General features: G+C 47.2%; 1 protein-coding gene across 5 annotated transcripts in view; it reads right to left on the bottom strand.

Moving 5' to 3' along the window:
* The window catches only part of PIK3R6 (phosphoinositide-3-kinase regulatory subunit 6), a 60,318-nt gene that overhangs the window by 14,015 nt on the left and 33,090 nt on the right, over positions 1 to 13,213 (bottom strand). For all 5 annotated transcript variants that reach the window (XM_053302695.1, XM_053302698.1, XM_053302700.1 and 2 more), the window contains 7 exons: positions 12,277 to 12,369; positions 10,110 to 10,569; positions 9,104 to 9,203; positions 8,822 to 8,944; positions 5,580 to 5,690; positions 4,873 to 4,963; positions 3,150 to 3,220 (listed from right to left, as the gene is read on the bottom strand). In XM_053302695.1, the coding sequence (XP_053158670.1) occupies positions 3,150 to 3,220; positions 4,873 to 4,963; positions 5,580 to 5,690; positions 8,822 to 8,944; positions 9,104 to 9,203; positions 10,110 to 10,569; positions 12,277 to 12,369 (1,049 nt within the window). The remainder of the gene's footprint in view (positions 1 to 3,149; positions 3,221 to 4,872; positions 4,964 to 5,579; positions 5,691 to 8,821; positions 8,945 to 9,103; positions 9,204 to 10,109; positions 10,570 to 12,276; positions 12,370 to 13,213) is intronic.

Genomic DNA, 13,213 nt, shown 5'->3' on the forward strand with positions numbered 1-13,213 from the left:
ACACACAGTGGAGACCGAGCATGTAGTTCTGCTGCTAAAATCCAGTTCTGGTATCCTGAGTTTCTAATGGTGGGTCATGAGGTCCTTCAGGAGATGGATTCTAGAGACTATGTAGGATATGGGTGTGCCCAAACCAAGGTTTGAAGTGTGGTTCGAGCACTTTTAAGGAAATTAGAAAGGGAACTTGAAGAAAATGGAGAGCATACCTGCTCTCCACTGCCCCTTCCAGCTTCCTGCTGGGGCAGCATGTGTCCCAAAAAGCCCCGTGCACCATCAGCAGGCACATGGCATCTGCACATGCGCAGGCGCCATGTGTGTGCTGACGGCGCACAGGGATTTTTGGGACATGTGCCACCCCAGCAGGAAGCTGGGGCAGTAGAGAGCAGATAAATACCTGCTCTCTGTTTTCTTAAAGTTCTCTTTCTAATTTCCTTAAAAGTGCTCGAACTGCTTCAAACTGCAGTTTGGGCATATCCCTAATGTAGGAAATGAGGCTATAGAACCTTCATAGGAGAGGTCTTTAGGAGATTTGGCTTGAGGTGTCATCAATATGCAGATGACACTGAGTCATATCTCTCTTTTTCATCAGATGCAGGTGAAGTGGTGACTATCCTGAATTGGTGCTTGGATGCAGTAATGGACTGGATGTGGGTGAATAAGCTGAGACTCATTCCAGACAAGACTGAAGTACTGCTGGTCGGTGAGACCTCTGCCCAGGTGAATGATGTTCAGCCTGTTCTAGACGGGGTTGCACTCCCCCTGAAGGACCAGGTTCGCAGTCTGGGGGTGCTGATCGATCCAGCACTGTCACTATAGGCTCAAGTGGCTTCTGTGGCTCAGAGCGCCTTTTATCAGCTTCAGCTGATACGCCAACTGTGGCCTTACCTGGACAGAGATAGCTTGGCCACAGTTACTCACGCTCTGGTAACCTCTCATTTAGATTGCTGCAATGTGTTGTATGTGGGGCTGCCTTTGAAAATGGTCCAGAAACTGCAGCTGGTATAAAATAGGGCTGCAAGATTATTAACTGGGACTGGACATTTTGTTCATATTACACCAGTGCTTTGTCAGCTGCACTGGCTCCCAGTCCGTTTCTGGGCCCAATTCAAAGTGCTGGTTTTAACCTTTAAAGCCCTAAATGGCTTGGTTACCTGAGAGAGCGCCTTGCCCCATATGTCCCTACCCATATCTTAAGATCTTCTTCAGAGGTCCTCCTCCAGGTGCCCCTGCCAAACCAAGTGAGGCAGGTGTCTGCCAGGGAGAGGGCCTTTTTGGTGCTTGCACCCCATTTATGGAATAGCCTCCCCAGTGAGGTTCGCCTGGCTTCATCACTTTGTTCTTGTAGCCGCCAGGGACTTTTACACACAGCAGGCTTTACCATGAGTTTACTGGGAGGCTTTACTGCGAAGTTGAAGTTGTCCCAAAAAACCAATGAAAATAGTGGGGGTTTTTTACCCCGGATAGCAATTGGGCTACACTCTTAACTCCCAGTGAAAAACCCGAATTGTGTGTGAACTGCTCCCTGATAATCTGTAGAGACTTCGGGAAAATCTGGCCGATTTGTTAATGCACCCCCTCCATTCTGGAGGAGATGCAAGTTAAAGGCTTTAAAAGCCCCATGTGAAAAACTTCAAAGTAAAGACCTTTTTGTTCACATAGGCCTTTTAAATTTGGGTTTTCATAATTATTCTGATTTTTTAATTAATTTCAAAATTAGTTTTTAAGTTGCTTTGTATTGTATTTTCTTTTTTACCTTTTTTTGGTCATGATTTAATGTGCTAATTGGTCAAAGAGGCACCTTATAAACATGGTGATTCTCTTCATTTAGCGGCGGGGGGGGGAACTGACCCTATCCACCCTCAGCACAGTACCTCCATTGACTGTTGCTGGTGTTTATCTTATGTTTCTTTTTAGATTGTGAGTTCTTTGGGAGACAGGGATCCATCTTATTTATTTATTTATTATTTCTCTATGTAAACCACTTTGGAAACTTTTGTTGAAAAGCAGTATATAAATATTTGTTGTTGTTATGTGTTTTTATTGTATGTTTTAATCCTCTGTTGTGAGCCAGCCAAAGAACAATTTGTTATGGGGCGGCTAACAAATAAAGTTTTATAATAATAATAATAATAATAATAATAACAATAATAATAATAATTATTATTATTATTATTATTATTATTATTATTAACTTTTCATTTGAAGTCAAAGGTGAGACCCGCACATTGTTCCCTACAGCAAGCACAGTTATTCTATTTATACTACTGGGAGTCACTGTCTTTACTTACTTTAAAACCATCTCTCCTCAGGAATTCCTGGTAATTCTAATGGGATTATTCAGGAAATAACAGCAGATCGAATTTACACTTTGTTTAGGTCAGGACTTTTTAAAAAAACCTTGTTGCTATGTTCATATCAAGCAAGTTTATTGTTTCAACCATATGGTATAATAATTACTATTACTACATTCTGAAACAATACTAATTTCTTACTTTAGACCATGTTTAGCACAGCAGCTGGTTAGCATAGTGAACAATGGAAGAAAGGAAATTAATATGTTTTGTAAAACTACCATTCTGGGCTGTGCATGAGATATGGGGTAACAAAAAAACCAAACAAATAGTGCAAGTTAATAGTATCTCTAGACACTCTTATCTTTTGGAATATTCAGATCTTCTGACCACATAAGTATGAAAAAGCAAAGTGAAATGTTATATTTATTTTCCAAATGAAAAACAAAATTACATGATTTTTTGTTTTTTGGACAGTGCTCTAAACTCAAGTACAAATGTAGCTGAAATATTCCACCAGAACTCCATGATGATTTTTGGTGCTCTGTACATTAGTCACCTTAAGTGGCTTATCAGGGAAATGCTTGACTAACATGCAGAAGGTTGCCAGTTCGAATTCCTGCTGATACTATATCGGGCAGCAGCAATATAGGAAGATGCTGAAAGGCATCATCTCATATTGCATGGGAGGAGGAAATGGTAACCTGCCCCTCCTGTATTCTACCAAAGAAAACCACAGGGCTCTGTGGGCGCCAGGAGTCACTATTGACTTGATGGCACACTTTACCTTACCTGTCCATTTCAACCCACAAGTTCAGTCATGATGAGCTATATTGACCCAGGGAAGGTCACTCTCACCTTTTTATATACGAAGGTAAAATCTGCACCGGGAACTTCCATCACTGGTTTCTTTTTCATAAGTAGATTGTCTGTAGGAGAAAGATCAAGGGATTTCAGTAGGTTGAGATATGATGACGCTGTTGCTTCCCAGTTAAGGGTTACGAGAGAGAGAGAATGAGAGAGAGAGAGAGAGAGAGAGAGAGAGAGAGAGAGAGAGAGAGAGAGAGAGAGAGATGGATGAGGCTGGGGCGGGGAGAGGTGTGTATGTTTTTCTCCAGGTTTTTATTGACCTGAAAGGCACTACTAGGGATGTGCAAACAAGTTCGACGTTGAATGGGTTCAGTTCAACAGTTCGGGGTCAAACCAAACCGCCCCCTGTTCGGTCCAACCCCAGTCTGAAACACACACACACGGCCGTTCTGTGGGGTTCACATGTCAAACTATTTTTTAAAAATTTAGTACTTACCCCTCCAGGGGGCTTCTTTGAGGCCACACAGGCGGATGTCCACAGAGGTTCCCCCTCCCCACACTGGCCTTTGTGGCAAAAATCGCCCAGTTTGGGCATTGTTCGGCCCTTTCCGACGCATGTGCAATGGGCCCCTGCGTGGCTGGGGTCATGACCCAGGCCAAGCAGAGGCCCACTGTGCATGTGCAGCCTCCAAAATGGCTGCCACGATGGGGGAAGGCCCGGAAAGGGCTAAAGGATGCCCAAACTGGACGATTTTTGCCACAGGGAAAGCTGGCAGGGGGAGGGGTAACCTCCGTGGACCACATTCCTGTGCAGCCTTGGAGAAGCCCCACAGAAGGGATAAGTACTAAACATTTCTTTTTTAAAAAATTGACTCACAAACGCCCCTGAACTGAACCCTGGGGAGTTTAGTGGGGTGCAAAACTGAACTGTCTCAGTCCTATTTGGCTCAGGTTCGAATTTGAACCAAGACAGCCGGGTTTGTGCACATTCCTAGGTACTGCATGGGGTTGGAGTGGGAATACTGTATGAACTTTCTCATGCACATTGATATGATAGGGGGGGAAATGGGCTATGTGACATGACATTACAGAAAAACAAACACCTTGGTGAAACCAGGTTCCTGCCTCCTTTTTAAGCCTTTCACTTACTTAAGACAAAGAGCCAGGTCTCACGATCAGTGAGACCCAGTTGGTGCGCAGGGAGAGCGGGCTAAGCCCGCTCGCCCTGCACACAAGCAGGGAGGGAGCCCTGGGCAGCTGGATCGGCCGCCCACATGATTGCCGGCTCTGTGACGGAGCCAGTGGGGGCTGGGGAACGTGGGGGCCGCACGGCCCCGGGAAGCTCCAGTATGCCCTGCGCAGGGCATACTGGGGAGACCCCCGGAGCCAGGAGGCGGCTTTTCGCCTCCCCTCTGGGGGTCTACTCATGAGTAACCATGGTGCGGAGCCGCACCGCGGCTACTCACGATCTGTAAAACTAGGTTTGCGGAGCACTCGCTCAGCAAACCTGGTTTTAGGGCAGGGGTAGTTAGGCGGGTTACCTGCCTAGGAACCACTGGGCTCGCAGCCGAGCCCAGTCGTTCACACGAAGGGGCGAAATTGGGCTAGCTTCTGCTAGCCAGATTTCGCCCCATCGTGTGAATAGCCTCATAGTTTGGCTGATGAAAATAACTTGCAGTTTCCCAACTGGAGGGAATAATGGGGTTGAGAACAAAACATAAACTGAAGAGAGCTTTGAGATAACTAGGACGCCCTGGTATGAGAGACAGACCTTTGGAGGGGTTGCATTCTTCAAGGGTAGCACTCAACTCAATGAGGAAAATGTCCTCAACTGGTTCCACAGCAGCATTACTGAAGAGAAGCTGAAAGGTAAAAAGGGGCTGTCAGGGCACAGTAAGGTAAAGAGGCTATTCTCACAACCGCAGGATAGCGGGCTAAGGCAGCCCAGCCCACTTCCCTGCGGTCATGTCATCTGCTGGGATCTGCATGGCAGCCGGTGGTTAGCCCACTTAAGCCCCCACCCCCACAAATGAGGTTAGCAGAGCAAGCACTTCACTAACCCCATTTTGATTACCGTGAGAGTTGCCATGTTGTGGCTTCGCGCCACGGCGGCTTGTGAGGAGAGCCCCGCTGGGAGGCTAAAACAAGCTTCCCAATCTCGGGGGTCTCCCCAGGATGCCCTGCACATTTGCGTGGGGCATCCTGGGACTTCCGGGGGCCTCCAATGCTTGCAGGCTCTATAGGCTGTGTGACGGAGCCAGTAATCGTGTGGGCGGCTGATCCAGCTGCCCAAGGCTCTGTGGATGCTCGTGTGTGTGGAGAGCGGGCTTGGCCCACTCTCCCCCACTAACCCCATCTGGCTCTCCACACTGCTTGTGTGGAGAGCCTCAAAGTGTTTTCAGTGAATGGAAAAGAAAGGTTTTGTTTAATCTGATGGCAAACTTTGCAATGCTTAAAGAACAGGAAGAGGGCACTGACCTTCACGGCATAGACTTGGAAGAAGATTGGATGCAAGCCCAGTCGCACATAGTAAGCAATCACATCGACAATGAACAGATCAGAGACTGCTGTTTTGCTTGGAGAAGAGGGCTGCATGAAAAAGAAGCAGGCTGCATCAGTCCAAAACATCTGTCTAACTACCTGCCATGCCTACACGTGCTAGATGAATTAAGGGACAAAGAACAAGAAAGGTCACAGATATCTCACTCATCATCTACATCACTAGATTAAAATGGTGTGAGTCTCAGTTCTTGCCATTCTATCTTATATTTCCTTCCATGATGTACAGTAACAAGCTCTGAAGGGGCCTGTATTCAAAAATTGAACGTGGGCCTGACTGGATAATCAGGAATCATTGATTCCCTCAAGAATCAATGAGAAGCTCAAAAAGATTACTGTATTTAACCAAAGAGAAGACAATTCTGAACAGAAGATTCTGAATAATCTGTATCATCCAAGAGGGTCTTGGATGATACGATTATCTCGTCCCTTCTCAATCTGGCTTTCACCCCAGATATAAGACTTGGTCGCTCTAATGGATGACCTACGCTGGGAACTAGACAGGGGGAGTGCGTCCCTGTTTGTTCTGCTGGACGTCTCAGCAGCGTCCGATACCATCGACCATGGTATCCTGGACTGCCTCTTGAGTATGGGAATTGGAGCTACTGCGTTGGAATGGCTCCGGTCCTTTCTTGTGGGGAGGGTCCAGAAGGTGGTGCTGGAGGACTATTGCTCGGCTACATTGCCATTGGCCTGTGCCATTGGCCATCCCCCATACTGTTTAACATCTACATGAAACCTGCTGGGAGAAGTCATCTGGGGACTTGGACTGAGTTGTCAGCAATATGCAGATGACACTCAGCTCTATCTCTCCTTGTCACCAGATCCTAGGGAGGCAGTGGATGTCCTGAATCGGGGGCTGGAGACCGTGATGGGTTGGATGTGGGCGAAAAAACTGAGACTGAATCTGGACAAGACGGAGGTAATGTTGGTCAGTAGGAGAGCCAATCGGGATGAGGAGATTTTACTGGTTCTGGATGGGGTTGCACTCCCCTTGAAGGAGCAAGTACGCAGCTTGGGGGTATTACTGGACTCAAATCTGCTTTTGGAAGCTCAGGTGGAGGCGGTGGCCAGGGGTGCCTTTGCACAGCTTCAGCTAGTGCGCCAGCTGTGTCGCTTTCTCGAGAAGGCAGATTTGGCCACAGTTACCCATGCCTCAGTCACGTCACAGCTGGATTACTGTAACATTTTCTGTGTGGGGCTGACCTTGAAGAATACCTGGAAACTGCAGCTAGTGCAAAATGCGGCAGGTAGGGTTTTATCTGGAGCTGCCCGTTGGGATCACATCACACCCATTTTGAAAGAGCTGCACTGGCTAGCAGTTTGTTTCCAGGTCCAGTTCAAGGTGCTGGTTTTGACCTTTAAAGCCTTTAATGGTTTGGGCCCTGGATACCTGTGGGACCGACTGCTCCCAAGGGTTGCTGCCCGCTTGATGAGGTCATCTGAGGGGGGGTCTGCTCTGGGTGCCGACAATGAGGGAGGCTTGGTTGTTGTGCGCGTGGGACAGGGCCTTCTCTGTTGCTGCCCCCAGACTCTGGGATGCTCTCCTGGTGGCTATTTGCTCCTCGGTCTCCATCACAGTTTTTAGAAAGCTTGTTAAATCTTGGCTTTTTACCCAGGCTTTTATATGATTGTCTCTACTGCTGCTTCTTTGTATTTCGTACTGTATTTATGCTTGTATTTTAAAACTTTTCAGTGAGATTTGTTTTATATTTTAGCTTATTATTTTAATTGTGTCATTTTTATAGTCTGGTTTTTAATTTTTGTGTAAACCATTTTGGGATTGTTTTAATGAAAGGCGGTATACAAATTTAACAATAAAATAATATATATATATAATAAAGATGACCACCTGAATATGACAACTATCTAGTCTTGGATTCAAGTAAATAAGATAACTTAAATAAAACCTTTTGAAAAATTCATTAAAAATCAACAGGTGGACTAATCTCCTTGAACAACCACACATTTAAAACTATCATCATGTAGAAACACCACGTGACATTTCAGAGCTTTCTGCCCAGCCATTTGGGAGGAGTTGTTATTTTTTTAGCTCCCAATTGATTCCTCTGCGGAAATAATTATTTAAATCAGAAATCTGCGCATGGCTCCCTCTATTGGCAGCCCATGTTCATTGCACACATTTACTCATTTTTAGATTCACCTCGTTTCCTTATAAAACACAAAAGGCTTAATGATTGGGGGTGAGTTGAGGGTGTGTTTGTGTGTGTTGTATTCTATCTAGTTATCTTTTGTTATTTGGATGTTTGTCCCAGTGGGGATCTTGTGGAGAGTGTGAGGAGAATCAGAAAGGAAAAGGGAGGGAAAAGAGAAGGAGAAAATGGAGTTGCTGCTGAATAAACCTTGAGTTAGACCTATCGAGTTTTCTTTATGTGCATGAGGGAAGCAGCTGTAAAACGGGGGAGGAACTAGCCTTTTATCCACAAGGGTGCTAAAAGAATTAGGTTTCAGCCTAGGTTTAGAAACCAGAAGCTCTTGTCCTCAACATCATTCCATTGCACATGTTATGTCCTATTCAAATTTTGCAGGAAAAGGAGAGGAGAGCTGGTCTTGTGGTAGCAAGCATGACTTGTCCCCATAGCTAAGCAGGGTCTGCCCTGGTTGCATATGAATGGGAGACTTGATGTGTGAGCACTGCAAGATATTCCCCTCAGGGGATGAAGCCACTCTGGGAAGAGCAGAAGGTTTCAAGTTCCCTCCCTGGCTTCTCCAAGATAGGGCTTAGAGAGATTCCTGCCTGCAACCTTGGAGAAGCCGCTGCCAGTCTGTGAAGACAATACTGTGCTAGATAGACCAATGGTCTGACTCAGTATATGGCAGTTTCCTATGTTTCCTAATGGGGCACTTAACTGAACCTGCCGGCCTGCCTCCCCCTGATTTTAGCCAAATCACACCCTCCATAGCCACAGTAGCTAAGAGGGAAAGGTCAAAACAAGATTTATAGGGAATGGGCCTCCTTTTTCCTCCTCCACTGAAGACTGATGTCATATTCCTGACCAAGTTTATCTCAGTGATGGAAGTCCTGCTGCGGTTTTTTTGTTTTTTGTTTTTGTTTTTGCTTTTGCCATCTGAAGAGCATGCTAGAAAACCCCATAGCAGTTTCTAAGGAAAACAAGCTGAAAGAAGTGCTCCTCTCCTACCATGGTGGCCAGCTTCGGAATCATATGACACAGGGTGTTAATGTTGCTCTCGTACCATGGGTCAGCTCTTCCAAGATAAGCACCTAACTCACAAGGCTCTGTTTGGTCGGGCAGAGCATATTCCTGGAAGAGGAGAAACATGTCAGGGGACATTTTGTACCTTGCAGAGTAGGATCTACTCAGAACACAGAATGGTGGCAAACAAGGATGACCCTCCCATCAGCACAGTCTGAAAGCTACCCATCCCCTCAGCAATGCCCTGAGCAGGGAGTTACCACTCACCTCCGTGGGGCAAGAGATGAATTGTTCTTCCACAATGGGCACATAGTAAAACTGCACTTTGAGTCTTGGTGTAAGAATTGTACGTCTGCTCTCCCGTTTCCTAGGAATGAAGGTGGGTGGGGTGGGGAGAGTAGTTTTCAGTGCTTGGTGAGGCCACCCCAGTGTTTAATACTTTCGGGCAGAGGGGATGCTGAGAGACTCGTGCATGCTGGAAGTCACAGAGTTGGGCTGCAGAAACCCATGCCATGTTCTAGCCAGGAGAGAGAGGGGTCCCACTGCTCCCCACAGGGCCCCTTGGCTGCATCCTTCGTAACCCTAGGTAGAGATACTGCATTTCTACCTGAACTCTGCTAACTGGGAAATGAGGTGCCTTTTAAAGTGGTGATTCTCTTAGCAGGGGGAGAACAACTGGCCCTATCCAGCCCCAGCACAACATCCTTCTAGTAGCTGATGTTGGTGTCTACCTTATATTTCTTTTTAGACTGTGAGCCCTTTTAGGGCAGAAGGACACTAATTTTTTATTAATTTTATTATTATTATTATTATTATTATTATTATTATTATTATTATTATTAATTCGATTTCTATACCAACCTTCCAAAAATGGCTCAGGGTGGTTTACACAGAAAAATAATAAATAAATAAGATGGATCCCTGTCCCCAAAGGGCTCACAATCTAAAAAGAAACATAAGATAGACACCAGCAACAGTCACTGGAGGTACTGTGCTGGGGGTGGATAGGGCCAGTTACTCTCCCCCTGCTAAATAAAGAGAATCACCATGTTGAAAGGTGCCTCTTTGCCAAGTTAGCAGGGGGTTAATAATTAATAATTGTTATTATTATGTGTTGCGTAAACTGCTGTGAGAACCTTTTTTGAAGAGCAGTGTATAAATATTCGTAGTAGTAGTAATACCTCACAGAATCAGGGACTCGGTTTCACTGGCTGCAAAACCTGTTTCCACCACTACCTCTGAAATGCCTCTTATCCAACTAGTGATGACTTACCTCAAAGAGTAATAGGCCTGGGCGAGGCGCCCCAAAACTCTGTCATCGCCCAGCACCAAGACACGAGCAGTGTGCAGTCTCTTCATTGGAGCCATGGGCTCCATGATACTACCACCAGATTTCCGCTGCAGTTTCCCAGCTGACTTTGAGCCCTGCCCGTTGGAGCTGCTCTGTAGGAAGGCTATGCTATCCAGAGTAGACCCCCTCTTCTTCATGCAGCCCTTCCTTTGTAGTCGAGAGCGCTCAGTCTCAGCACTGCAGGAAGGGGGGACTTCATCGCACGGCATAGGCAGGTCCCGTTCAATCCCACTGTCAGTGGAGAGTATGGAGAAGCGCGACTGCTCACAGCACTCATAGTCCGTCATCACATCTTGAAACTCAAAACTATCTAGTTCTTCACTCAGAGAATCCTGTTCACAGGACTGACTTGGTGAACGGATAAACAGCACCAGTTCCTTCCCTGAAATGAGGAGAGGACAGTAAGGCCTCCAGAAGACAGCCACAAAAATCAAGCTCAGCATGACAGTAGGTGGCATTTTGTGTCACTTATATGCCCATATCACCACCAGACCTTATTCCAGCTTTGGTGTAAATATGCAGCTGTTTTAAAAGCATCTAAGCTGCTACCTCTGATACCAAACTACTGTATCATTCACTCCAAGGCCGGCCCTAGGGATTTTGGCACCCTAGGCGAAATCTGACTTTGGCACCCTGCCCCCAGCTGAGAGGTGCCGAGTCCCCACTTTAACTCGCTCATTCCCTCAGTCAAATAACCAGCCTGCATGACTGACCAGAGAATGACTAGCCCATGCTGGTTTGGGGATATGATGTAGGGGTGTGCACGAAACAAAGAGAGCAGTTCGGATAGAATTTGGTTCAAATTCAAGCCAAACCATGTGCTGCCGAACCAGTTCAGTTGAACTGACAGGCTGGTCTGATCCATTTGACCAAACCAGTTTGTTGGATGATACTTGTAAAGGGGAATCCTAACCAGATTCCCCTTTACAAGTAAAAGGGTGGGGGTCCTGGCTCCTGTGAAGGGGCAGCCGGGGGGTGGGGGCGGCAATGAGAGACATAGATAAAGGGTCTTCTTACTGCCCAGCATGGCTGCCAGCACCACCGCTCATCCCCTGGCACAACCCATATCCCAAGCGTGCATGATCCTGCCTCATTTACCAAGCTGCCTGCACAGCGGCAGCTCAGTTCCAGCCTCCGTGCATGCACACCTCTGTTCATGCACACCCCTAATATGATGGGAGAGAGTTCTCAGTCTATGATGGGGACAACACTTTAGTAATTTACTTGGGTGGGTGGATGAGTGGTGGCACCCATGCCCCCAATAATTGGAGACCTAGGTCTGCCTAGTGGTCATGCCAGCCCTGATTCACTCATAGACCTCACTGTCAGATGCGTAGAGCTAACCTAAATATTCCGGGAACATGGTCCTGCTGGGACTGTACATCTTCAGAAGGCAAGTGGGCAATCACATACTGAAAGACACTGAGGCTGTTCTTATGCGCACCCTAACCCAGGCAAGGGAAGTCCAGTCTGGGTTAGGGATGCACATGAGAACTGAGAGGATCGGGCCAGATCCCAGTGGGGCAGCATCGCCTATCCTAGTTTTTTAACCCGGCTTTTAGCCAGGCTTAAAGGCCCAAGCGAGCCCTTAACCCGAGCGCCGGGATTGTGTGTTCGCTGGGGCTGCGTTTGGTCCCAGCAGACACAGAGAGGAGTGCTTAGAGTGCCTGTCTCCTGGGGGAATCCCCCAATGCACTGTCATGTTGCACGGAGCACTGTGGGCCATCTGGAGACATCATCTCGGCCTCTGGAGCTCCAGACTGTGCCACCCAGCATGGATTGTCTTGGAGCGTGCTCTGTGCTCTCAGCAACATTCCAGAAATCATCTGGGGGGAAGATGAGTTGGACAAGCCTTCCCCGCCCCCACCTGGGCACCCACCCCCCTGCCTGGCCAGGTGAATGGCCCCACTGGATAGAATACAACAATGCTTTGCCTCTAGGGAGCGCCTACTGTGTAGTTTTTCGGGAATCATCCTTTCCTGGCACTGAGGGGAAAAGAATAAAACCTGATTCCAGAAGATAGGAACAAGTTTACTTTTCTGCTTGTTGAGTGATAGGTCATGATACCTATCAGAGGTCCAATACTCACAAAGCTGATCTTCATCGGTCCACAAGTGGAAACTTATGTTAGGGTTGGGCAAAGGGATGCCTGGGCTTCCTTCTGCTGCAGGCTGCTCTACACCTAGAAGAAAAAGGGAGTGTATTGTTAACCATCCCACTGTGGGTATAGCGTGTAGGTCAGCCAAGCAAAAACAGAGATGCCGAACTATATTGTAGGGGGGTGTCTGGGAGACGTGAAAGTGCAAGTGCAGCCCAGCCCATGGGTGGGTGGGGGGGACTGCAGCTCATTAGCCCTGCATTAGCTGTTGAGCCTCACATTTAGCCCACTGTGGAGTTTGTTTAGGGAGATATCAGCCAGGTGCAAACAAGTATTAAATGAGCAACAGTTGCAGGGCTTCGTGCAGTGGCAGTTTCAGATGGCCAGAAAAAAGGCCCATTCTGGTCAGAAATGTAACAAAACTATTATTTATATATTGATGACTTCTTAGATGTTGACTAACACAACTGCCTGCTGGCCAATAAAAAAACATTTTTAAAGTGCCCAAAATGTAGGAGAATAGTGATATTCCACCCTTAGGGTATTGTGCAGGAGGGCCATAATGCCTCCTACACAGATTTGGGGGCAGTAGACAAGGAGGTCATTCATACAACCACAAGCTGCTTGGGTAGGAGAGAGTATACCCAAGCAGCCCGTGTTGCCTGGGCCACCAGGAGGCCGACTCACCTGCTGGAGAACTGGGTAGCTCAGATTTGCTACCCAGGCAAAAAGTGAGGCAGGAGAGGGAAAGAGTCTGTCCTACCTCACCGTTGGGTCATCTGCAGCACCGTGGCTCTGCAAATGGCAGCCGAGAGTGTCAGTCGTAGAGTCAGGGGCGTAACTATAATAGGGCAAGAGGAGACCGTTGTCTGGGGCCCACTGCCTTGGCCCCCCTCCAAAAGAGGTAAGTCACATGAAGCCCGCCCGG

Source organism: Hemicordylus capensis, chromosome 2, assembly GCF_027244095.1.
Source record: "Hemicordylus capensis ecotype Gifberg chromosome 2, rHemCap1.1.pri, whole genome shotgun sequence".
NCBI lineage: Eukaryota > Metazoa > Chordata > Lepidosauria > Squamata > Cordylidae > Hemicordylus > Hemicordylus capensis.